The sequence below is a fragment of the Chiloscyllium plagiosum genome, unplaced genomic scaffold (genome assembly GCF_037043375.1).
Source record: "Chiloscyllium plagiosum isolate Xiang-an unplaced genomic scaffold, Cpla_swu_hap1 HiC_scaffold_25, whole genome shotgun sequence".
Lineage (NCBI taxonomy): Eukaryota > Metazoa > Chordata > Chondrichthyes > Orectolobiformes > Hemiscylliidae > Chiloscyllium > Chiloscyllium plagiosum.
The window spans coordinates 34,452,597-34,477,947 of NW_028270163.1; the positions used below are offsets into that span (position 1 = coordinate 34,452,597).

The following is a 25,351-nucleotide window of genomic DNA, read 5'->3' on the forward strand; positions in this document are numbered from 1 at the left end:
GAGAAAGTGAGGACTGCAGATGCTAGAGATCAGAGCTGAAAAATGTGTTGCTGGAAAGCGCAGCAGGTCAGGCAGCATCCAAGGAGCAGGAGAATCGACGTTTCGGGCATCAGCCCTTCTTCAGGAATGAGGAAGGTGTGCCAAGCAGGCTAAGATAAAAGGTAGGGAGGAGGGACTTGGGGGAGGGGCGTTGGGAATGTGATAGGTGGAAGAAGGTTAAGGTGAGGGTGATAGGCCGGAGAGGAGAGGTCAGGAAGAAGATTGCAGGTCAAAAAGGCGGTGCTGAGTCCGAGGGTTGGGACTGAGATAAGGTGGGGGGAGGGGAAATGAGGAAGCTGGAGAAATCTGCATTCATCTCTGCATTCCCAACGCCCCTCCCCCAAGTCCCTCCTCCCTACCTTTTATCTTAGCCTGCTTGGCACACCTTCCTCATTCCTGAAGAAGGGCTTATGCCCGAAACGTCGATTCTCCTGCTCCTTGGATGCTGCCTGACCTGGTGTGCTTTTCCAACAACACATTTTTCAGCAATACACTACAGAATTATGTATAGAAATGGTATTTTGTAATGCTTCACCTGTCTTACTAAACACAACTTGGTGAAGAGCAAATTAATATGAATGCCCTCATTAGCTCAACATTGTGCAATATTTTCATGACTAATTGAAAACAAAAAATTTTAAAATTGGGGGTATCATTTATTTAAAAAACAAAAGAACAGCTGATGCTAGAAATCAGAACCAAAACAAAAATTGCTAGAAAACTCAACAGGTCAGTATTAATGTTTCGGGTTCAGTGACCGTTCTTCAGAACACTGTATACTGAACCAAGATTTATTACAAGGATAGCATTAGAACTTATTTTAATAATAAATGAGTTTTACTCTGACAATCCTTTTGAAATCAAGTCATGAATTATCATTAGAGCAATATAGAGGCAAGTAAAGAGAACTATTTGAAAAGACTTGTCACCTTTTCAGACAAAAACTGTTAACCTAACTCAAAACATGTGCTTTCTATGATTAAAAAGGTAAAGTTGCCACAATCCTATCAGACCATATGGCTTCTCTCTCACTGGAGAGAGATAACTGGTGCAGCTTTAACTGCAGGATAACCATGCCTGTGATGAGAAGAGAGGTTGAGAAGAATCCTTCGTGGTAATCTTAGCCAGTGCAGGAATTTAACCCACTCTGTTGGCATCACTCTGTATTGCAAACCAGCCATCCAGCCAACAAAGCTTTTCTAACATTCAGAAGCTAACTGTACAAACAAGAATAATAACCACCTATATTGAATGACAGCCATTTTCTGGTCATGGAAATAATATCTATGATTAAATGTGATAGCTTTGTCAATTCAATACAACAACCCAGACAACCTAGTATATTAGCATGGCAAATTTACACCTTGTGAAACACTTGTTGCCAATTGGTTCCATTACAAAATACATTTGCGACTGTGACAATGGTAAGGTAATCCTCCTCAACCTTCTAAACCTGTCTGCATTGTTTTTCATGAATGATCACACTATCTTCTTCACTGTTAACCAGTTGGGACAGATTATATTTAACTATTCAAATTCTACCTGTACAGGCTAAAGAATCATTTGAAATGGCTAACCCCCATCCAAATTCCAATACCTCTGATGCCTGTTAAGGATTTGCCCTTTGTCTCCTCTGATTTCTCACCTATGTGCCAGATATATCAACTGAAAGCATTGTGAATGTCTAATTTATGCTGGTGGTATCCGGCACTGCATTGTTTGACCCTTCTGATTTCTTAATTTCTGCTATATTTGTCCATCATCAAGTTCTGGATCAAAAGAAATGTCTTCCAATTAAATTTTGTCTTTGGACCCTGCCACAAACATCACGGGCTTTTGCCTGAAACGTCGATTTTCCTGCTCCTCGGATGCTGCCTGAACTGCTGTGCTTTTCCAGAACCACTCTAATCCAGATCTGGTTTCCAGCATCTGCAGTCATTGTTTTTACCACAAACATCACTCCCCAGTCGCTGACTCCATTTTTTCCTGATAACTGTGTAATGTTCAACCAGATTGTCTGCTGCTTTGTCATATTTGACCACAACGTTCTTCCAACGTCTTAACTACAAAATCATTAAGATAGCCTATTTCCTTCCATAACATGATCCAACTCTGCCTAGCTCATCTGCTGTTGAAATTCTTTTTGTTACATCATTACCTGTAAACCTGACTGTTCTAACACACTCCTGATTAACCTCGCTTTCTTATTGTCCATAAACTTGAGACAACACAAAACCCTTACTATTCACATTCTACATGAAGTTACCTAGCACCGCAGTCCTCTCTGACTTACATTGGCTCCAGGTCAAGCAACAAATCAATTTCAAAAATTTGCATTCTTGTTTCCAAGCTCTTCTTCACCTTGGTTTTCTAACTCTGTAACTACCAGTAGTTTTACTGAGACATCTGAGGTCTCTGAAAAATATCCGAGATATTTGAGGCCTATTCTTAATTCGGCAATTCCAATCTAGTAAATGCAAAGAATTCAGTTGTTCTATCGTTACCAACCACACTTTGAACCTCCATAATGTTAAGCTCTGGAATTCACTCTTGAAACTTTTCTGCTTTCTTATCTCTTTTCCCTTGTACAATCTTCCCAAAACTGACATTTTTGACCAAGCTTTTGGTCATCTGGCTTAATATTAAGTATCTATTATGTGATACTGATAAAACTTGTTTGGAATGCTCCTGCGAAAAACTTAGGTCCTTTTCACTGTGTTAAATGTGTGAAATTCTTAGATAATTTCCAGAAATACAAACAAGTTTAAAAATATTCTGAATTCTGTTTTACACCTTACATAAATACATCAGGGTACTTTGATTTGCCTGGACAGCACACAAAACAATACTTTTCACTATATCTCAGTACATGTGACAATAATAAATCAAATCAAATCAAAATTAGGTGATTAACTCAGTTCTGATGAAGGGTCACAAGACTTGATTAACTATGCTTTCTTCCCATAGATGCTGCCAGACCTTCTGAATTTTTCCTGCAATTTCTGTTTTTGTTGAAAAAGTAATTTCTATTACGCTGATTTAGTTTTAAAATTTACTTACTTGTTAAAATAAACTTTAGTTTATGAACAAATCTTGTGCAAAGTCTGTCATATTAAGATTCCATATTTATGGTCAAGTAATATTTAATCAGTGGATGGGGTTTCAGACTATTAGCCAATTGTAAGTTTCCTTTGGTTCATTATGTATAACAGCACTCATTACACATCATTACATCCAAGTATAATATAAGGATGTTAGTTTCCAAGGTTTTCTGCAATCTATCAGACACTAGACCTTTCACCTTATGCAAGCTTTTGACTCAACCTATTTACTTTAGACTAACCTTAATGATGGCAACATCAATATGTTTTTGTATTGTTGCAAATCCTGATAACAGGTACAATGCACCAGGACAGTCCTTCAGTTGACTTAAGGAGGCAGAATCCAAACGGCAACTTGCTGGGATAAATTTATTAGAAGACAATCTTTTTAATATGAAGTAACAATATTTTCATATAATCAAAATTGCTCAGAGCATTTAATTTCTCTATCATTATTTTCTAAACTAAAAAGATTTTTCTACACACATGTATATAACCACATGCAGCAAGGGCAGTTTTATTGAGTTTATATTTGGTGCCCAATTCAAAAGACTTAAGTTTAAACCATTAAAAGGAAAACAAAACTGAAGAATTTACACTTGACAAAGTAATTACATTTTACATGAAAATGAGTTTCTTATGGACACTTAGAAATCTAACTGTAGTTAACAGATAAAAATGTTAGACAACCAGAAATTTTTAACCAACAAATTGCGAGGTGTTGCATTTTGGGAAAGCAAATCTGAGCAGGACTTATACACTTAATGGTCAGGTCCTAGGGAGTGCTGCTGAACAAAGAGACATTGGAGTGCAGGTTCATAGCTCCTTGAAAGTGGAGTCGCAGGTAGATAGGATAGTGAAGAAGGCGTTTGGTATGCTTTCCTTTATTGGTCAGAGTATTGAGTACAGGAGTTGGGAGGTCATGTTGCGGCTGTACAGGACATTGGTTAGGCCACTGTTGGAATATTGCGTGCAATTCTGGTCTCCTTCTTCTCGGAAAGATGCTGTGAAACTTGAAAGGGTTCAGAAAAGATTTACAAGGATGTTGCCAGTGTTGGAGGATCGGAGCTACAGGGAGAGGCTGAATAGGCTGGGGCTGTTTTCCCTGGAGCATTAGAGGCTGAGGGGTGACCTTATAGAGGTTTACCAAATTATGAGGTGCATAGATAGGATAAATAGACAAAGTCTTTTCCCTGGGGTCGGGGAGTCCAGAACTAGAGGGCATAGGTTTAGGGTGAGAGGGGAAAGATATAAAAGAGACCTAAGGGGCAATTTTTTCACGCAGAGGGTGGTACGTGTATGGAATGAGCTGCCAGAGGATGTGGTAGAGGCTGGTACAATTGCTGCATTTAAGAGGCATTTGGATGGGTATATGAATAGGAAGGGTTTGGAGGGATATGGGCCGGGTGCTGGCAGGTGGGACTAGTTTGGTTTGGGATATCTGGTCGGCATGGACGGGTTGGACTGAAGGGTCTGTTTCCATGCTGTACATCTCTATGACTCTATGACTCTAAACTGAAGCATAAACTGGTAGTCTTTCGTTAAGTTACATGGGAGGCGATAATCTAGTGGTACTATCTCGACTATTAATCAAGAAACTCAGCTAAACAATGCTATGATAGAGGGGTTCCATTTCGTGATGCACGGGCATCAGTATTGGGACAGGAAGGAACTGTATGATTGGGATGGGTGTCACCTGAACCAATTTGAATCCAGGATCCTAGTGGAAAGGTTAAATAGAGTGGACACAAGAACTTTAAACAAGTTAAAATGGGGGAGAACTCAGGAGAGCTTATTAAAATTTCCAGAACAAAATAATAGGACAGAGAGTATGTAAAAGATCAGCAATCTAACTTCAGGCATCGCCGAGATGGTTTTTTGGAGCAGTGTATGTACAACCCATTAGGGAACAGGTTATTCTGGATTTGGTGATGTATAATGTTGCAGAGTTGACAAGGGAGCTTAAGGTGAAGGACCCCATTACAGGACAGTGGCCCTAATATGATAGAATTCACCCTACAGTTTGAGACAGAGAAGCTGGATTCAGGTATTATAACTGAGTAAAGGTAACTACAAAGACATGAGGGAGGAGCTGACCAGAGTTGACTGGAAGAGAGCTAGCAGAGACGATGGTGGACCAGCAATGGGAGGAGTTTCTGGGTAATTCGGGCGACAGAGCAAAAAAGTCCCATGGAAGATAAAACATACCAAGGGAAGGATGAGGCAACGTAGCTGACAAAGAAAATCGGAGCAACATAAAAGCAAAAGAAAATGTACACTATGTAGTAAAGATTAGTGGGAGGGTCTATTTCAGGATACCAGCTGCTGAACAGTGCAGTTCCACAGAGGTCAGTTTTGGGACAACAACTATTATCTGAAATCTGAATCACAAAGGGACTTAGGACTCCGATTTCAGGATTCTCTTAAGGTTAACACACAGGTTCAGCTTTCAGTTATGAAGGCGAATGCAACGTTAGAATTTCTATCAAGGGGACTAGAACACAAGAGCAAGGATGTGCTGCTCAAGCTGACTCTGATCAGATCGCATTAGAAATAGTGTCAGCAGTTTTAGGCTTCGTATCTAACAAAGAATGTGTTGGTGTTGGAGGTGTCCAGAGGAGGTTTACAAGAATGATCCCAGGAAAGAAGGGCTTGTCATATGAGGAGCGGTTTAGGACTGTAGGTCTGCACTCGATGGAGTTGACAGGGGATATCATTGAAACTTACAGAATACTGAGATGCCTGGATAGAGTACACATGGAGACTTTTTCTCTAGTAAGAGAGACTAGGACCAACAGCCTCAGAATGAAGAGAAAGTTTAGAACTGAGATGACTGCATAACTCATTGCCGTTTAGGCCAAATCGTTGAATGTCTTCAGACAGAGATAGATAGGTTCTTGATTAGTAAGGGGATTAAGGGCTACAGGGGAGAGGCAGAAGAATGAGGTTGAGAAACAAATCAGCCACGAGTGAATGATGGAGCAGACTCAATGAACTGAATGGCCTAATTCTGATCCTGTATCTTATGATCTTATGGTCTCATGGACACAAAATCCACATAGATTTCACAGATAGAAAGAGGATACAAGACAGATTTCTGTGGAAACTCATCCATGATCATGACTTGTCATGTAATGATGCAGTGCAAATCTAGTTACTTATAGGTTTTATTCTGAATGTAGACATGTGGGTACCATAATCATCCTCCACCTGCAGAAATCATTTGACCATCATCAAAATTATCCCCCTTCCCATTGTGCTTCAACAGCTGAGTTAGATCCAAGATAGTGAGTGGCACAGTGGTTAGCACTGCTGCCTCACAGCGCCTGAGACCCGGGTTCAATTCCCACCTCAGGCGACTGACTGTGTGGAGTTTGCACGTTCTCCTCGCGTCTCATCAGTTAAGGTTCTTTAGCAGTTATCAGCTGATGTGCACATAATTCACAGCAGACTGAACACACCTCCATCAGGTACACAACCAGTGACATGCCACTCTCAAACACAATCAAGTAACCTTCAATGGTAATTCTTGATTTCATTACATTTTCCCAGTATCCTTTTTTACAGCTGAGGGCAACTTAATTCAACATTTTCCCTGAAAAATGTTAACATCATGCAAGATTCTTTGCAGGAATCAACTGTAAAGGAAGAAAATGGATCCTTCACAATATTTCCTTTTTTGACAGCAACTTGTATTTATATGGTTTTGTGGCTTTTGCACAGCTTTTAATTTAGAAGTGCGGATGGACAAAAACTGAATTAAAGATATGATGTGGGATGGTTAAAATCTTTGTCAAAGAGGTGGGCTTCCAGAAGAGCCTACAGGAAAAAAGAGAGGTAGGGAGGCAGAAAAAAAAAAGTACTTTCAGTCATGTCACCTTTCTCATCGATGAAGTCAATCCTTTCATTGGTACGTGGAACTTTATTATAGGGATACCGAAGTTGATAAGAGAAAGAATTGATGAACGAAACTCCCAACAATGGTCTAGAGGTATGTGAACAGCAAGCTTGTTCCATTGCTTGTTCATCTTTGAATCCGTAAGGTGCCATTTCTAAAATGAGAAAAATTTATCAACTGTTATGTCATTAATGTGATTACAGTAAAAACTCAGCTCTGTAACACTTCTTAACATGGCTTCCTCATTCAAGAATGCTTTGATGATGAAACAGTTGCGATGTTCATTCCAATCATCTCATCTTAGGACATATCTGCAAGACTTCAATGGGGTAATGTACCAAGCCCAATCAACTTCAGCTGCTTCATCAATGACTTTCCCTCCATCATGAAACTAGAAGAGGAGCCTTTCATTGATGACTACTCAATGTTCAGCAACGTTTACAACACCACAGATATTGAAACAGACTATGTTCATATGCAACAAGACCTAGACAGCATTCAGGCTTGGGCTTCGGCTAACATTCATAACACACAGATGCAAGGCAATGACCATCTCCAATAAGAGAGAATCTAACCATCACCTCTTGACATTGAATTGCATTGCCATTATTAAATCACCCACTAGCAATATCCTAGGGGCTATCACTGACAGAAACTGAACTGAACCAGCCATATAAATAACATTGTTAGAAAATCAGGTTAGAGGAAACTCAACTATCAGCCAAAGCCTATTCATCATCCACAAGGCACAACTCAGGAATGTGATAGAATACTTTCCACATGCATGGATGACTGCAGACCCAACAACACTCAAGAAACTCAACATTTTCCAAAACAAAGCATCCTACATAATTGGAACACCATTCATACCTTCAACACTCACTCTCTTTGCCAACGACATGCAGTGACAGTAGTGTGTTCCATCTACAAGATGTGTTGCAGGTACTCATCAAAGTTCTTTCAAGGGAAGGTGATGGCTTAGTGATTTTGTCACTAGACTGGTAATCTAAAGGCTCAAGTAATGTTCTGGGGATTTGGGTTCAAATCCCTCCATGGCAGTTGGTGGAATTTTAATTCAATAAAAGTTTAGAATTAAGAGTGTAATAATGACCATGAATCCATTGCCAATTGTTGCAAATCCCAATCTGGTTCACTAATGCCCTTCAGAGAAGGAAACAGCCATCCTTACCGGTCTCAGGAGTTACCACATCACTCCAGACCAACAATAATGTGATTGACTCTTAATTATTTTCTGGAAAATTAGGGATGAGTAATAAATGCTGACATAGTCAGCAATGCTCACATCCCGTGAATGAATAAAACGAACAAACCTCTTCCAAACCTGTGACCTCCAGCTCAAAGGACAAGGGCAACAGACATATTAGTACGTTATCTACTGCAAGTTGTCCTCCAAGCCACCCTGTCCACTTGGAACTATATCACAGTTCCTTCAATGTTGCTAGGTCAAAATCCTGAAATTCCTTTCTTAAAAGCACTATGGTATAACTACTCTTCCCATGGTTCAAGAGGGCAGCCCATCACCACCTTCTCAAGTGCAATTAGTGATAGATAATAAATGCTGTAAGTCCCTGATTGAATAAAACAAACCAACTTGATAATAATTGTATATTTTAAATACAATCTAGGCCTACCCACCTAAAAGATGGTAAAATAATGATCTAGTGAACCATTTTGGGAACTAAGTTGTAAAATATAATTTGATATATAAGAAAGCTAATTTTGTCACTTTTTAGTCATTACAATAATTCAACTGTATTATCAAAGCAAGTAATGCTATTAACTGCAAAAACAAAGTAATCGATTTTGCATTAATATCCCATAGAGAGGCCAGCAAAATTACTAGCCATTATTTTCCCATTTTCAGTCAGTCTGAGAATGGGTGTGTTGTGTGATGACTAAGAGGCTACGCAACTGCTGAGACAAATCACCCAATCACACACCAATCAGCACTTAAAAACTGACAGGGAAGCGTAGGTGAGTTTCAAGGCTAATGCAGACCTAATCCTAGGTGACTAATCAGACATCAGTCTAAGCTCTGCCACCCCAGGTTTACTCCTTAGGAATGTCTTAATCCTGGATCAGGCAGTGGCATTGATGTTACAATCTGGCTGGGGACCAGTAACCTTTGGCTTTAAAATAAATCAAGTGTGAGATCCAGGAGACTTGATAAGAGAATAGCCGCAAGATTTCATAATTTGAAATAAATGTTAATAAACGTTACTATATAATGTCAGACAGTGTTTCTAACACTCAAAATGAACCTATGGCAAATATGGATCACAGACTGTGACTGAAAACACCACAGAGTGCATCAATTAGCAAATGTGATCAAGATGGATCCTACATATTTCTCAACAACTCCCCCCTTAAAGTAATGACACTATAAGTCATTAAATCTCATTAAACTTCACAAGGGATCTCAATTCTTCACTTTTGACAATCTAGCCTTCAGCCTCGTTCTCAAGAATTACTCCATAATGGATTGCCTTAATGATTGCTCCAATTATGGTCAATCAACTTCCTTATCCAGGTCTGTGCTCCCTGGATCCTGAAAACTGTTGCCCTCACAGGCAGAACTCCAACATTTCGCAAACATCAAGCTTAGCCAAGATAGTACTACTCCTGGATATTTCTGAGCTCTGATCATTTGCATCCAGAAAATATTGCTTATGGACTTTTCAATTCCCACACTCACTGTACTGAGCTATTAGTTGCACATGGCTTCTTCTGAGTCCTCGCACTTCTCAGCATTTTCCTGAACACTCACTACATAAAACCTGAATATCTGAACAGTACAGATATCAGAAGTACTCCCTAACATGAAGTTTCTGTCTTCTTCTCCAATAGCTGACAGTATCATACATTACCTGTCTTCTTTGAACTCCTCTTCTGTGATCTGTCCTGTGTAACCTATCAAAAACCTTGCAATGGATCCTTCCCTTATTCCAAGACAGAATGTAATGTTGCCAACTAGCATCTTTTGTAAAAGTCTGTCTATAAATGTTACCAACCATAGGTTGCTGACTTGCTCAATACAAAAAATGAATATAGGCATCAGATTTTATCACAGACAATCCAGTAGCAAATGGTAAATAATTTGTACAGCCCTGTTGCAGGGTGGAGGTCACAGGGAGACAGGGTTGGAGGCAAGGAGTGGGAGAGGTGGCTTTCAGTGGCTATCACCTTGCCCCCAACACACCAAGAATGTCTGAGTACTCCCAAATTGGGGTAATGGAGCCCACCAACCCGGCAGACAAATTGCCCTCATTTCACAGCTGAGAAATAGGAACATGTTTTTGACCCACTGGGAAAACATATAATTGGGGATGTGGTGAGTTGAGACTATTAAGTGATCATTAATGAATGACTTAAGGGCAATGACTGTGATAAGTCAAGAAAGTCCCCTATGGAATCTTTCATCAAGACTTTAATTCATAAAGTGGCAAGAAGGGGTGAGTTTCTCACAAGGGCCAAACAACTTAAGTATTTCCCTCTTTTTGCCATTTTTCGTGCCACCCCATAGGAGGGGAAAATTCAGCAGTGGATTTATTCAATTGCTTCAGTAATATATAACATACAAATTGAGAGGAGGAAAAGGCCATTCAGTCCCTCAAGCTTACTCTGCCATTTGATAGGATAAACATGTCAAATTTCAATATTCCAATAATCCAGTGGCTGAAAGGCAGTCTTTGAAACCATTTTTTTGGATAAGTGGCAAGAAAATATTTTTTATTTAAAAGTTCTATTATGTAGTCATATTGTGTAAATCATATTTAAGTACTATAAAATATTTGAAGTATAGAATATTTTGAAGGGTGAATTGTTAAAATAGCAACAAATAGAAAAGTGAAGAAAAATAGAATACAATGCGAAATAAAATTTCAAATATTCAGGAATATTAATATACCAAGAATATTTAACTTTCCAATAATAAATGCCCAACTTCTAAACATCAGCATATCTTCCAGCATCACAAGATGAATTGCTACTGTTATGAAGATGTGGGTGTACTTTGAGAAAGTTAAAAGCAGCAGAACTACCAGACACAGCATCAAGTGTTCTCAATGAGGCAACAATTTATGTAACACTTGGTTGAACAACTTGATTAGCTCAGTTGTCTGGAGACAAAAACAAATTTGAATTGGGCCAATCAGTTTAAATTATACCCCGAAAAAATACCAATTTCCAATCAAGTTTAAATTGAGTTTATTGACAACCTTAAAAGCAAATGACACAATCTGACGCTCTGGGGTATAAGATCGAGGGAAAATTGAACAGTTGAGAGGAGAACTGCCAAATCCTAGCATGTAACAGACTGCTTGAAAAAAAATTCTCTCTTAAAAGTACCTTTTCAATCAGTAACCTGTGACGCAAAAATTCTTAACAAGGGGATAAGAAGACACGGCAAAATCTGAAGACAACAACTTAAGCTGCCTGGTTTTGAGATAAGAAGTGTTGTTTTGTAAATCTTAATTGGGAGCTTTATCAAACTAGTATTACAGAAGGGAAGGTAACAGATAGGTTAGAATAAGGAATGGTAAGTAGCTTTAATTAATTTTACCTGTTATACTTCAAGAAATAAAGTTGTTAATTTTTACTTTACATAGTTCTTGGCCATTTGAATTTTTACAGATTACTGCACAGGATAAATCTTTTCTGTGTTGCTGTTTCTAAATTAAGCAGGACAGTTTACCCCCATGTCGTAACACTACTGTTCATGTTAAATCTTAACCCTGGGAGCTCAGAATTCCTTGGAGTTGTCAGCAATTTAACGGTTCTCTTCTTTGCTTCTCTGGATACCATGAAGAGATTCAGAAACAATATCCCACAGAAATAAAAACTTATATGTGAAAGACAAAAATTAGGTTTAATGAGGTTTTAATTTCCACTCCATCCATTAGAAATACTTGTCCACGACAAGTACAATAGTCATAAATTATGAGCAAACCTATTTCAATGCACTCTATGAAATTTATTTGTAAAGGTGAATAAAGGGTATCTACAAATCAATCTAAAATCAGTAATATGATGGGTCACGTCACAAGACAAAACTGGAAACACAGCTGTGGCCCTGCAGTACACTTCAAGAAGACTATGCCTATGAAAAGACCAACAATAAAACTTGCTCGTATTAAATCTTTGTAAAATTCTAACTGAAGGCTTTAAGTCTACATTATGCTCAGTTAAATATGGGCTTAGTCACAGCAGAATAGGATTTATCTGACAAATTTCACTACCACGTGTTTAATATTTAGCACAATGTGCTTTTATCTGACTACATTTGATGCTCACCAAGCAGTGCCCCTACTTCCGCCATGATTTCCTTGGTGTGATTGTTCACTGGCGTATAACCAAGTCTGTAGTCCAGTTGTACAAAATTATCCAGCTCCTCAGGCTCACTGGTGAGTGTCTTCAAGTACAGTTGTGGAGGGACAAGCACACTTAAGCAAACCAAAGCAAAAACTAAAAAGAGCGGTAAAAGCAATTCCTGCAAAAGAATTTTTAAAATTACTACTTCCATTTTTCCTGCAAACTTTAAAAACTAAACATATTGCAAACAGGATATGTTCAAGTAACAATCCAATACTTAGGACAATAGGGTTCAATGTTAACTCTTTAAAATTGGACTTGCATATGTCTAGATTTTAGAATTTTGACTCCTAAACCTCATTTTCACACAACTAGTCAATTACTCATCCACACAGAACATATAATTGAGAGGGTGAAGTCTGTTAGTTGGCATCAAAAGTATACTTGCTGGTAATAATATAATTTATGGCAGGGATCATGGGTGAATCTCACTGGAGTTAAGGTACGTAAAGAATGCTGTGTAGAGAAGGCCATGATATTCCACATGGAGCCCACTCCTGCTTCTGAAAGACCAACAAAGGAAAGATTTCCTCTTACCTTTTAGGATTTCTATGTTCACCTACCAGCTTTTGACCTGCCTTTACCTGGCAGCTAGACACGAAGCCTTACCTGCTCAACCTTTGGTTAAAATCCGATTAGTGGGCCTAGTTTGCACCAGTACATCAGGATGCCATTTCGCTCAGAGTGAGGGGAATATACCTGTAGACTCCATTTTACAGCTGGATTTGGCTGAGTTTAGAAGTTTAAAATATATCTAAAGAAATAAAGCCTTTAACTCTAAATGCCAGCAATTTTCCAGATTGTTGCACATAACAAAAAATATTAGTTTCAAATATGATTAGTTCCACTTCAGAACTGTGATATAGCAGGATAATGTGGCCTGCTCAAGAGATCTGTTTCCCTCATACTGTCAGTGAGTAGCAGATAATGTCACTACAGATAATTAAATAATCTTTTTACTAATGTTTAAAAGGCTTCTACAGGAAGCCACTCTGCTATTTACAAAGTTGCTAACCTACTGCAATTGAAGGTACTCTGGACCATCTTTCAGTTTTAGTCATATCCTGCATTGTTTTTGCATATTCCTGAAATGCAAGCATGTGCAGTAATAGTTTTAAACCTTTTAGTTTATGTGAACTATCTTGTTATTGTACCTAAATATGCACCTTTATTCTTAATGGAAACAGAAAAAAAAAACAGTTAGCTTAAACTAAAATACATATCTACAAAGTAACCACAAAAAAGAGCAATGATTGGCCCAAATAATTATGCTGCAACAAGGTCACAACTTGAAGTCACAGATCTGAAAAGGGGACTTTTGCAACAGACAGAACACTCACAAATGATACACGCATTATCATGCACTTTAGCACAATTGTTTTGTTTAAAAAATCTCAATGCATTGAAAACATGCAGTTTTGGCTTGCTTCTTATTCTAGGCATTTGTTTTGATCAAGGTAAAATTTAACCAAATTGGGATTTGCAAATGTAATAATTTGAGCTTGGAAAGAATAAAGCTGCATATTTAAGCTAAGTGCACATGGTCAGACACCCAGCTATAAAGAACACCTCTGCTCTCTATTTCCTCCAATTTCATGCCGCATTGCAAAATACCAAGACATATTTTTAAAATAATTTTCTGTCAAATTCTGTTTGACGACATTTCAATGAAATGACTTGGGATCAATTATTACTTTAAACATAAACACAACGTGAAAACATAAGCTCTAATTCAGATCTTCAGGATAGGTTTCGGGATGCCAAATAAGGTGGTGAGCATGAATTTTAGGGCAACGAGCTCTGAGGCAGCAATGACTGTCATGGAGCTCAGATGAGGTTGTAACAGCTAAATTAATCATCCTCCCACACTCGCAGTCCTTATTGAATGGTTGTGACAATTTTCAAGCCTCAAAATGGGTTCACAGAGAGCAACAGGTTGGAAAGCACTGTCCCAGTCAAAGGGGGAAATGTGAAGGATCAATTTTTTTTCCTTTTATTCACAAGTGCTCTTGCACACAACTAAATATTTTTTCTCCAAACTCCAACAATAAATTACCAATACTTCCAACTGAATAGTTCAGATGCAAAGTCCAATAAGGGCAATGCAAACCATCAAAGGTAAAAGAGAGGTAGGAAGAGGGGAAGAGGGCTGACAAAATTCCACAAAGGCTGGTATCCCATCATCAGGTCACCCTTTATTTACATGTCAGAAGTCCTTTAACACTGATCCAGCTCCCTCACAGCCATCTCTCAGAGTGTGAGGATGTCTGACATTCCTGTTGATATTTGTCAGCCAGGTATCTATGATTGGACCAGATTAACAGCCCCAATCAGGGAACTAATATTCTATGAGGTCCACCTGGCTGACCTCATTACAATCACTACATCTCACCCCCTATTGAGTCCGGTTCGTTTTTTTTACTGCAGCTTCTCCTGAGGCATTTTGGCACTGGGTCAGGTTCCTCCTGCCTTGGATATGGGCGGCGTGTAACGCACAGAAGCTTGCTTCTTATGCCAGGAGCATCTTGGAAGAAATTCATTCTCGTCTTCAAGCAGCAAAAGCATCAAGGCAGTGACATCTACAACGTTTGACAGAGACGGAGAACCCACAGGTTCCGACAGCCTTTCCAACTTTTCTGAGGAGCTGGACATGTTTTGCTCCCATTCTGCTTGCAAGTTTGTTGCTTTCATATGGTCCATGTGCTTGTTCAGGACCGTTGTACCTACCTAACATTACACATCACTGGACCTGACCTTGTGACGAACAGGCTTCTTACCCATGCTGGGTCATTCCCATGGATGCTACACCAAACTTCATACCCTGAAGTAAACTGTCTCTCTCACTTGTGTCCAGCATTGGTGTTCCTGATGCCATTTCACCCTCCCCCCGCCAGGTCTGGGAAGATCAGATGTAACCTGATGCAGAGATTTCTCCCCTTTAGCAACTCTCCCTGTAGTTGTATGAGAGGTGCTCCTATTATCAAATTGGAACTGGGACAGTTTGGTATCTAGCGAAGCTGGAGGCTGTTTCTTTAAGCCTGCCTTCAAAATTTGGACTGTTCTTTTTGCCAGACCATTTAACAATGGATGGTATGGAACTGTTCTTATTTGTCAATTTGTATTTAGGAAATACTCAATTTCCCTGCTGGTAACGATGGCCCATTATCTGTGAAAAATACATCTGCAAGTCTGTGTATTGCAAAAGATGCATGCAGTTTTTTGGTCAACGTCCCCGTGTTTGATGGAATGAACTCTATGCACACCCAGCCACTTTCAGTCAGCATCCACAATAACTCAGAACATTGAGCCCATAAAAAGAACTGCATAGTCAACGTGCAACACAGTCGAGGATTTACTGCTGCCATTCCTACAAATGTGTGGGGAGCTGCTGGTGGTAATGTTTGTCTGTTTTGGTACATGGGTACTGCCCCACCAATGCAGCTATGCCTGCATCCAATCCTGGCCACCAGATGTAATCTCTTGTCAACATCTTCATTTGGAAACCTCTTGGATGACTCTTTTGGAGTTCAGCAGTCTCTAGTAATGACCTTTGCTCAGGACAATCACTCTTTCTCCCCATAATAATATGCCATCCTCTACTGTGATCTGGTCTCTCGGATATAAAAAGATTTTAATTCTGGTTGGGACAGCCCTTTGGTTACCCCCATCACAACCAGCTGTTACAGTTTAGCCAGGACTGGATCTTTCTGTGCCCCCAAAATCTGATATTGTGAGGTGTGACTGGGAGCATGTCCAGAAAATGTTAAACTATTACAGACTTTTTCAGTATTAGTACCGCCGGTGGTGTATCTGCCAGCGGAGGCAGCTCAATGCATCCACATTTGCAACTTGGCTTCTTGGACAGTGTTCCAATTTGTAATTAAATGTACTCAGTATTAGAGCCCACCGCTGAACCTGGCCTGAAGCTATGGGCAGCACTGCCTTATCCTCTTTAAGTAGATCGAGCAAATCTACATCTCTTAAAGGTATTGGTGGAACTTCATAACTCCAAATATGACTGCCAAACCTTCCTTCTTTATCTGGGTGTATTTCTGCTCTGCATTAGCAAAAGTCCTGGATGCATATGCTGTTGGGTGTTCCTCTTCATCTGGCCACCCATCAGCTAATACTACTCCAATGCCATATGGGGAGGCATCACATGTCAATACCAGATCCCACTTGGGATCATAGTGTGCCAACACCTTGAAGGATGACAGCTATTTCTTCACTTCACTTGGATACAAGACCATTTCTGAGGCTGACCCTTTTGTAAGAGTTGATGTAAAATTACCAGAATGGAGATGAGGTCATGTATGAACTTTCTGTAATAATTCCCAGTCCAAGGAAAGACCTAAGCTTCAGTATAGATGTGAGAGCTAGGGCACTGTTCTAAGATAGGGCCACTGGACCCAAAACATGAACTCTGATTTCTCTCCACAGATGCTGCCAGACATGCTGAGCTTTTCCAGCAATTTCTGTTTTTGTTTGTGACCGTTTAACCAGGCATTTATTATGACTGGTTTCTGACACTGCTAATGTAGGTGGACTTTCCAGGGTGTGCACTCTCCTGGAATCCAGCCTATGAGTTCTCTTGTTCAACTTAGATCTAGTGGGACTCTTTTGCTGTCTCAAGTCCAGATACTGGCAGCAAGTACAATGGCTTGCTGGCCAGATCCTGAAGAAAATTTTAACCATTTAGCTGAGGCTTGGCTTTGTTTTGGGATTTTGTTGTGGACTGACCTAGAGTCCCTCTGTTCAGGATATGTCCTGAATGAGGTTATGCAATTGTCTGCACTCAAGTGGTATTCCCTGAGCTCAGTCATATTCGTGAGGGTGTCCATATCCATCGGAATACCCTTCACTTGCCACAGGCATGGCTTTGTTTTGGGATTTTGTTGTGGACTGACCTAGAGTCCCTCTGTTCAGGATATGTCCTGAATGAGGTTATGCAATTGTCTGCACTCAAGTGGTATTCCCTGAGCTCAGTCATATTGGTGAGGGTGTCCATATCGGAATACACTCCACTTGCCGCATTTTCTAATGATAAAGCCAGTTGTAGTATCTATTTGAAGTCCAGTTGGGCTTCAACTAATAGGCACTTTTGCATGATTACATCATTAATCCCACATACCAAATAGTCTGCCTGCATCTCATGGGTCACATGCCTCTGCCATTCATCTTCACCTGGTCAAAAATCCTGATATGGAGACCCCTAGTTCTCAGATTGCTGAGTAAAACCAAAAGAGTCTAGAATTAGAGAAGGTTTGGGGTCACAACATTCCTTGACTAAATCCGTCAATTCTTGAAAGGTTTCATTATGTGGTGCCTCAGGGAAATTTAGGCTCCTAATAACCAGGTCCACAAACTGTCAGGAGAGTTACTTGTTGCTTTTCATCTGCCCCAATGTCATTTGCCTGGAAAGAATAATGCATTCTTTTCACATACTGGGCCTGAGTCAAGCTTCCCAAATAATGGCATGACACAAGCAATGTTTACTCCAACTCAAAGACAACTGTCGCTAGCGGGTTTCTTCAAAATGTGCTTTATTCTCGTCACCACTGAAATAACTCCACAGAGGTTGGTATCCCATCACCAAGTCAACCTTTATTTACACATAGAAATTCCTTGACAGTGATCCGGTTCCATCAGAGCCAGCTCTTAGAGTGTGAGGATGTCTAACAATTCTGTTTTCATCTGTCAGCCAGGGGTCCCTGATTGTATAAGGTTAACAGTCCCAATCAGGGAATTTATATTCTATGAGTTCCATCTGATTGACCTTATTACAATCACTACAGGGGCTAAATCAAAATGGAGTTGGAAGGGAGTATCCATTTTCTTATATAAATGCACATCATTGCTGTTGTATGTAAGCAACATCTGAACATACCCTCAAGTATCTCCCAAAGCAGTTAAAAGCAATTGACTTTTTGGAAGTCTTTATTACAAAGTAAGCAATTGCGGCAGCCAATTTCTTTTATTTCCTCTCAGGATGATAATGACATGAGAGGATACTATTTGCTGCCCATCTCCAATTTCTCTTCCCAAATCTGACCTACTACATCTGCAAACATCAAATAATTTTTATCTTTAGTTTGAATAAAACCAACACCTGATATCAGAAAATTGGCCAATAAATGTAACTGTTGAATGTCATTATTTAAAAGAGAGCTGTGGCTTGCCAGTCCAATTCAGAAGGCATTATGACTCAACCACTTAACAACAGCATGTGTGCACTAATGCCCTTAAATGTGGAAAAATTGTTCAAAGTGCTACACACAAGTGTAATCAGAAATAAATAGATGTCAAGCCAAAATTGGGGACATTAGAAACGGTAACTAACAGAATAGTAAAAGATACTATTTTAAAGAGGCTCGTAATGGCAGAGTGAAGAGTTTTAAGAAGGAGATTCAAAAGGATATGGTCCAGATGACTGAAATACTGTAGAAACAATCAATACTGGGAATAAGTTGTAACCATCTAATAAGTTCTGAAGGGATGCCTGAGACCTAACAGAACAAGTGATGGATATACTAATTAAGGGTTAATTGGGTAAGAATTGGTTGTATGAATATGGGGAGTTGTAATTGGTGGGTTGTGGGTTTTATGAAGTGTTAACTGAAATAAAACTCTAATTCAAAGTGTGGACTTCAATTCTGTTAGAATAAAATTATCTTCTAATGTATAACATGAGTGGTAGGCCTTTGTGATGCAATGGTAGTCATCAGCTTCCCTGAAGAAGGGCTTATGCCCAAAACGTCGATTCTCTTGAAACAGTGTGCTTTTCCAGCAACACATTTTTCAGCTCTGATCTCCAGCATCTGCAGTCCTCACTTTCTCCTAGTCATCAGCTTCCCTATTTGGGTTCAAGTCCCATCTGCTTCAGAGCTGTGTAATAACATCTCTATACAGGTTTATGAGAAAATATTTCTAACATGAATGGTGAGCAAGAATATGAAGCAAGCAGAGTTTCAGAAAGTTATAAAGCTGCAGGAGGTTACAGAGGTAGGGAATTGACACCATTAAGGGATTTGAACACAGATTGTTATTTGAAGTTCAAGACCCTGGAAAACAAGAAACGAACATAGGCAACCAAGTGTAAGGACTAGCAATGAGCTGGATGGTTCAGAATAGAATACGGCAAGCTAAGCTTTATCAAGAATGGGCAAGAAAGCATTGGAATAGTTGAATCTGGAGGCTAGGGATTCAGTGGATGGACTGAACCAGCTCCATGAGTATCTGATGTGTCATAGAGGCTGTATTTGAAATGCAATGAACTATATCTCAATAGGTGCTTCAAAGCAGCAGAGCAGAGACAAGGAAAATGGCTTATGCAAGAACTCTAAAACAATCTCTCTCTGTGGCTTTCCCAACTTTGAAGTCAGTACCCAATGAAAAATCAACTTGGGATAACCATCATTCACTGACAACTCAAGATCTACAAACCTTGCCACTGCTGCAGAATGCAAGTTAACAATTAAATAATTGGCCTCAGGTTTAAAATCTAACACCTGAAAGACTCTAAAGACTTTAAACTGCAAATGCCTTTATCTTCCAGTCTTCACCAGACACTCTCCCCACTTCTTTTTAACCTTATTCTGTGTGTTTGTATGTGTCTGATGTCGCAGTTTTATTTTTTCTCGGGGTAGTGGGTAATAAAATTCTTCTTTTTGTCACTGCAATAAACCTTGTAATTTGAAATGTAATTAACAACTTCAAAATTAATGGAACAATCAAACTGTGATGGTTGCATGCTATAAGAGAAATAAAAATATTTGTTGTGACTAACCAAGAGGGGGTTAAAAAGAGGGAAGCTGATGACTCTCTTTCACCCACTTGTAACATGATAATATGAACTTCTTCACTGGTCTGCATAAACTTTATACTTTTATTCATGAGTATTACAAATATTACTCATTTAAATGCAGCCTTATACTTCAGTTTAGTTATGTTATGCCTGTGAGTTGAAAATGCTGGAGTTTGTTACTTAGAAATTATTTGTACTTCTAGCACTGTTTCATTTTAGAAACTGTTTACATTTCCACCAGAGAGTTATAATGGTTAACAGTGCAATCAAATAATTATGTTAACAAATTCTATGCACAAAAAAGTGCAAATACATAGACTTAATGGCAGATTTATTATTGTTTACATTTACTCTGGAAAGCAGTTAAAAAAAGGTCTGAAGTACTGTGTAATATTACAGCATACAGCTCTTGTAAAACACCTTTATAAAGCAAGAACCAAGCTGGAATCGTGTGCTTAATCCTAAATGCTGTTCTTTAGGAAGGATATCAAGGCAAGAGCATAGATTTGATTTATTAGAATAATATCTGCGACAAAAGAGTTCAGTTATGTGAAGAGACTAAAGTAAATAAGGTTGCAGTCCTTACTGCACAGAAGCTTGAGAAGGAGATTTGATGAAGATGGTCGATATCATGAAGGGGTTTAATGAAGCAAATAAGGAGAGGCTACTTCCTGTGGAAGAGGTTAAGTAACTAAGAAATACAGATTTAAGGTAAATGGCAAAAGAACCAGAGGAAAGATGAACAAAAAAAAATTCACAGCGAGAAATGGTTATCTAAGAATCTAAGGAGTAGTGGAAGTAGATTCAATTGTAGCTTTCTCTACATATGCTTGCTGAGTTTTTGCCTGATTGTACTTCTGTGAGGTGCCTTTGATCTTTTTGCTATTTTAAAGTGTTATATAACTGAATGAGCCAGCAGTGGCATAACCACAGAGTCAAGCGTCTAAGAGTTAATCACGCTCAGCTGACAATCAAAAATGAAGGCTTATGAAAGACTGACAGGAAGCCCTGAATTTAAAATTGGTGAACAATGACACCAGAATGTTAAATGAAATGTCAGGAACAATGTATAGTTTGAAGCCACTGAAGCACCTCATCATGACGTAGAACATAGAACAGTACAGACCCTTCAGCCCTCAGTGTTGCACTGACCTATGGAACCAATCTGAAGCCCATCTAACCTACATTGTTCTATTTTCATCCATACATTTATCCAATGGCCATTTAAATGCCCTTAAAGTTGGCCCATCTACTACTGTGAGAAAGTGAGGACTGCAGATGCTGGAGATCAGAGCTGAAAAATGTGTTGCTGGAAAAGCACAGCAGGTCAGGCAGTATCCAAGGAGCAGGAGAATCGACATTTCGGGCATAAGCCCTTCTTCAGGAAGAAGAAGGGCTTATGCCTGAAACTTCGATTCTCCTGCTCCTTGGATGCTGCCTGACCTGCTGCGCTTTTCCATCTACTACTGCTGCAGGCAGTGCGTTCCTCTCAATTAAGTCATCTCTCAAACTTCTTCTCTCTAATGAAGACAGCCTCAAGTCTCTCAGCCTTACCTCATAAGACCTTCCCTCCATGCCAGGCAACATCCTCGTAAATCTCCTCCGCACCCTTTCCAAAGCTTCTACATCTTTCCTATAATGCGGTGACCAAAACTGTACGCAATACTCCAAGTGTGGCCACACCAAGGTTTTGTACGTTTAGGGATACCATCATTGTATTATACACTTTGAATCCAAAATATGAAGCACTATATTTATACAGCAGTCTAAAGCTGTAGTTTCACTTCCAATATTGTAGTATACTCCATGGTCAGATTACGAGCAAGAATCCCTGTCCAGGCAGCAACTTCAGTGTCAAATTAGTCAATCTTTTAAGACACACTAATGAGCAGTAGCAAGAACTAAAGAGACTTTGAGAGCACAGTGGAAGAGGAGGAATGGGCATAAGCAGCAATTCATAAGTAGAATTGCATGAAACAAAATAATATCACAGATGTACAAGAATTACAGAGCCATGAAGCATGGAAACAGACCCTTCAGTCCAACGCCGACAAGGTCTCCTAAACTGAACTAGTTCCACTTGCCTGCATTTCGCTCATATCCCTCTACACCTTTCCTATTTACAAACCTGTCCAAATGTCTCTTAAATGCTGTAATCATACACACCTCCACCACTTCCCCTGGCAGCTAATTCCATACATGCACTCTCTGTGAAAAAAGTTGTCCCTCTGATCCCTTTTAAATCTTTCCCCTCTCACACTAAAATTATGCCCTCTAGTTTTGAACTCTCCCATCCTTGGTAAAAGAAATAGAATATTCACCTTACCTATGTCCCTCATGATTTTATAAACCTCTATAAGGTCACCTCAGCCTCTGATGCTCCAGGGAAAGAATTTTAGATTACATTACAGTGTGGAAACAGGCCCTTCGGCCCAACAAGTCCACACTGACCCGCCGAAGCGCAACCCACCCATACACCTATATTTACCCCTTACCTAACACTACGGGCAATTTAGCATGGCCAATTCATCTGACCTGCACATCTTTGGACTGTGGGAGGAAACCGGAGCACCCGGAGGAAACCCATGCAGACGCGGGGAGAACGTGCAAACTCCACACAGTCGCCTGAGGAGGAAAGTCCCAGCCTATCCAGCCTCTCCTTATATTTCAAACCCTCCAGTCCCAGCAACATCCTTGTAATTTTTTTCTCTCTACCCATTCTAATTTAACAACATCCTTTCTGTAGCAGGCCAATCAGAATTGGATTCACCAATGGCTTGTATAGCTGCAACATGACGTCCCAACTCCCATGCTCAATTCTCAGAACAATGAAGGCAAGCATGCCGGTTGCATTCTTCACTACCCTGCCCACGTGCCACACTAGTTTTGTCAGACCACAATTCACTAGTTTATTGAAACTCAATCACTCCAAGCCATAACTTAAGTTAGTAATTTGATTGTTCTTTCATTATTATTACACTTCATCTTTTGAACTGTCCACAGGAAAGCAGACATATTTTCAGATAACAACGTTCTTCTGATTGTTTAATTGTTTTTGCACCCCCTCCCAATCTTTTCTGACTCGTGCTGTTGTTAACTGTGCTCCTGTAATTATTTATTCTAATAGCTGATATGCAAACATGCGGTTACTGAAATAATTGTAAACAGCGGGGCTTATCTGATTCCGTATTTTGATTCTTTTGAGACATTACTGGAGAACCAGCTGCATGTCTACAGATTGCAGAAACACGCCCGTCCCATAACCACAAGTCTATTCTACAGAACTACAAAAACACCAAAGCGGTCTAGTTTTTACAAAATGTTGCATCTTTCACACAATCTCAGATATAATGTACCCTCCAAGGCTAGGATTTTATATACAGTCTGTTTCACGCATCTTTAACACGATCTGATATCTCCCAGAAAATATGGAAACTAAAGTAGTACTAACGCATCCAAGTGGATGTAAAGTAACGACACTTACCTGTAAAGTCTGATCTTTGTTCCGCTTTTTTATGAGAAAATTTCTGTATAAAAGTGCTTTGGTTTGCTGCCAAATCGCAGCGTCTTTTCTCTTCAAACCTCCCATTATTTCAACGATTCAAAAACGGAAAAAAAATAAAAAAAACTTTCCTAAACAATTTTCTATTCTATGTAAATAACACAGGGACACTTTCCATTAAATTTTGGAAACAAAGTCCCCGAAGTCAACAGTACAGCTACTCTACAAGAGGTGCGGCAGACTAAAGATTCAAGACAGATCAGTTGTTTTCGCCTAAAGATCCTCACACATCAACAACGTGGAAATTTCAACGAGGGGTTTTCTAAGGTCGCTTTCTTACGCCTTATTAAAGAAAACAAAATCTTAAGAGAGCAAAAGATTCCACAGCAAATTGAGATGTAAAATTACATCTTTTTAAAAAATGAGCATAAGCGTGGAAGCTATCCAGAAAGGAAATTGTTCAATAAACTAAATAAACAACTAAGGAGACAAGGCCGGCAGTTGTGGGTGGTGTCCAGGGACAGTGTTCGAGATTAGAATTTTCTCCAGCTTTCCTCTAGACACCTTGCGGGGAGGAGGAGGAGGTAGGGGTCCCTCACACAAACAGACCGGGGATAAGCGGCTGCAATCCGGACTCACACTCTCTGACAGCCCGAGGGGGTGGGGGGTGTGAGGATCCCTCTGTCACTGACAGCCCGGGGGGGTGAGGATCCCTCTGTCACTGACAGCCCGGGGGTGTGGAGTTAGGATCCCTCTGTCACTGACAGCCCGGGTGGAGGGGGGGGGGGGGGGGTGAGGATCCCTCTGTCACTTACAGCCCGGGGGGGGTGAGGATCCCTCTGTCACTGACAGCCCGGGGGGGGGGGGGGGGGGGGTGAGGATCCCTCTGTCACTGACAGCCCGGGGGGGGGGGGTGAGGATCCCTCTGTCACTGACGGCCCGGGGGGGGGTGAGGATCTCTCTGTCACTTACAGCCCGGGGGGGTGGGGGGTGAGTGAGGATCCCTCTGTCACTGACAGCCCGGGGGGGGGGGGGGGGGGGTGAGGATCCCTCTGTCACTGACAGCCCGGGGGGGGGGGGGGGGTGAGGATCCCTCTGTCACTGACGGCCCGGGGGGGGTGAGGATCTCTCTGTCACTTACAGCCCGGGGGGGTGGGGGGTGGGTGAGGATCCCTCTGTCACTGACAGCCGGGGGGGTGAGGATCCCTCTGTCACTGACAGCCGGGGGGGTGAGGATCCCTCTGTCACTGACAGCCCGGGGGGGGGGGGGTGAGGATCTCTCTGTCACTGACAGCCCGGGGGGTGGGGGTGAGGATCCCTCTGTCACTGACAGCCCGGGGGGGGTGAGGATCCCTCTGTCACTTACAGCCCGGGGGGGTGGGGGAGTGTGAGGATCCCTCTGTCACTGACAGCCGGGGGGGTGAGGATCCCTCTGTCACTGACAGCCCGGGGGGGTGGGGGAGTGTGAGGATCCCTCTGTCACTGACAGCCCGGGGGGGGGGGGGGTGAGGATCTCTCTGTCACTGACAGCCCGGGGGGTGGGGGTGAGGATCCCTCTGTCACTGACAGCCCGGGGGGGGGGGGGGGGGGTGAGGATCTCTCTGTCACTGACAGCC

At 40.7% G+C, this 25,351-nt stretch overlaps 1 protein-coding gene across 5 annotated transcripts in view; it reads right to left on the reverse strand.

Moving 5' to 3' along the window:
* abca5 (ATP binding cassette subfamily A member 5) overlaps window positions 1–24,470 on the reverse strand; it is a 92,549-nt gene extending 68,079 nt beyond the window's left edge. For 2 of the 5 annotated variants that reach the window (XR_015761411.1, XR_015761412.1), the window contains exons 1-4: window positions 23,718–24,470; window positions 12,352–12,547; window positions 7,019–7,192; window positions 3,383–3,498 (exon numbers count right to left, since the gene is read on the reverse strand). Coding sequence is in view for 3 of the 5 variants with exons in the window: in XM_088000598.1 (XP_087856724.1) it covers window positions 3,383–3,498; window positions 7,019–7,192; window positions 12,352–12,547; window positions 23,718–23,822 (591 nt within the window). In the remaining 2 variants the exon portion in view is untranslated. The remainder of the gene's footprint in view (window positions 1–3,382; window positions 3,499–7,018; window positions 7,193–12,351; window positions 12,548–23,717) is intronic. The other 3 variants (XM_088000598.1, XM_088000599.1, XM_088000600.1) reach the window with 3 other exon arrangements.
* Between the last annotated feature and the right edge of the window lie 881 nt (window positions 24,471–25,351).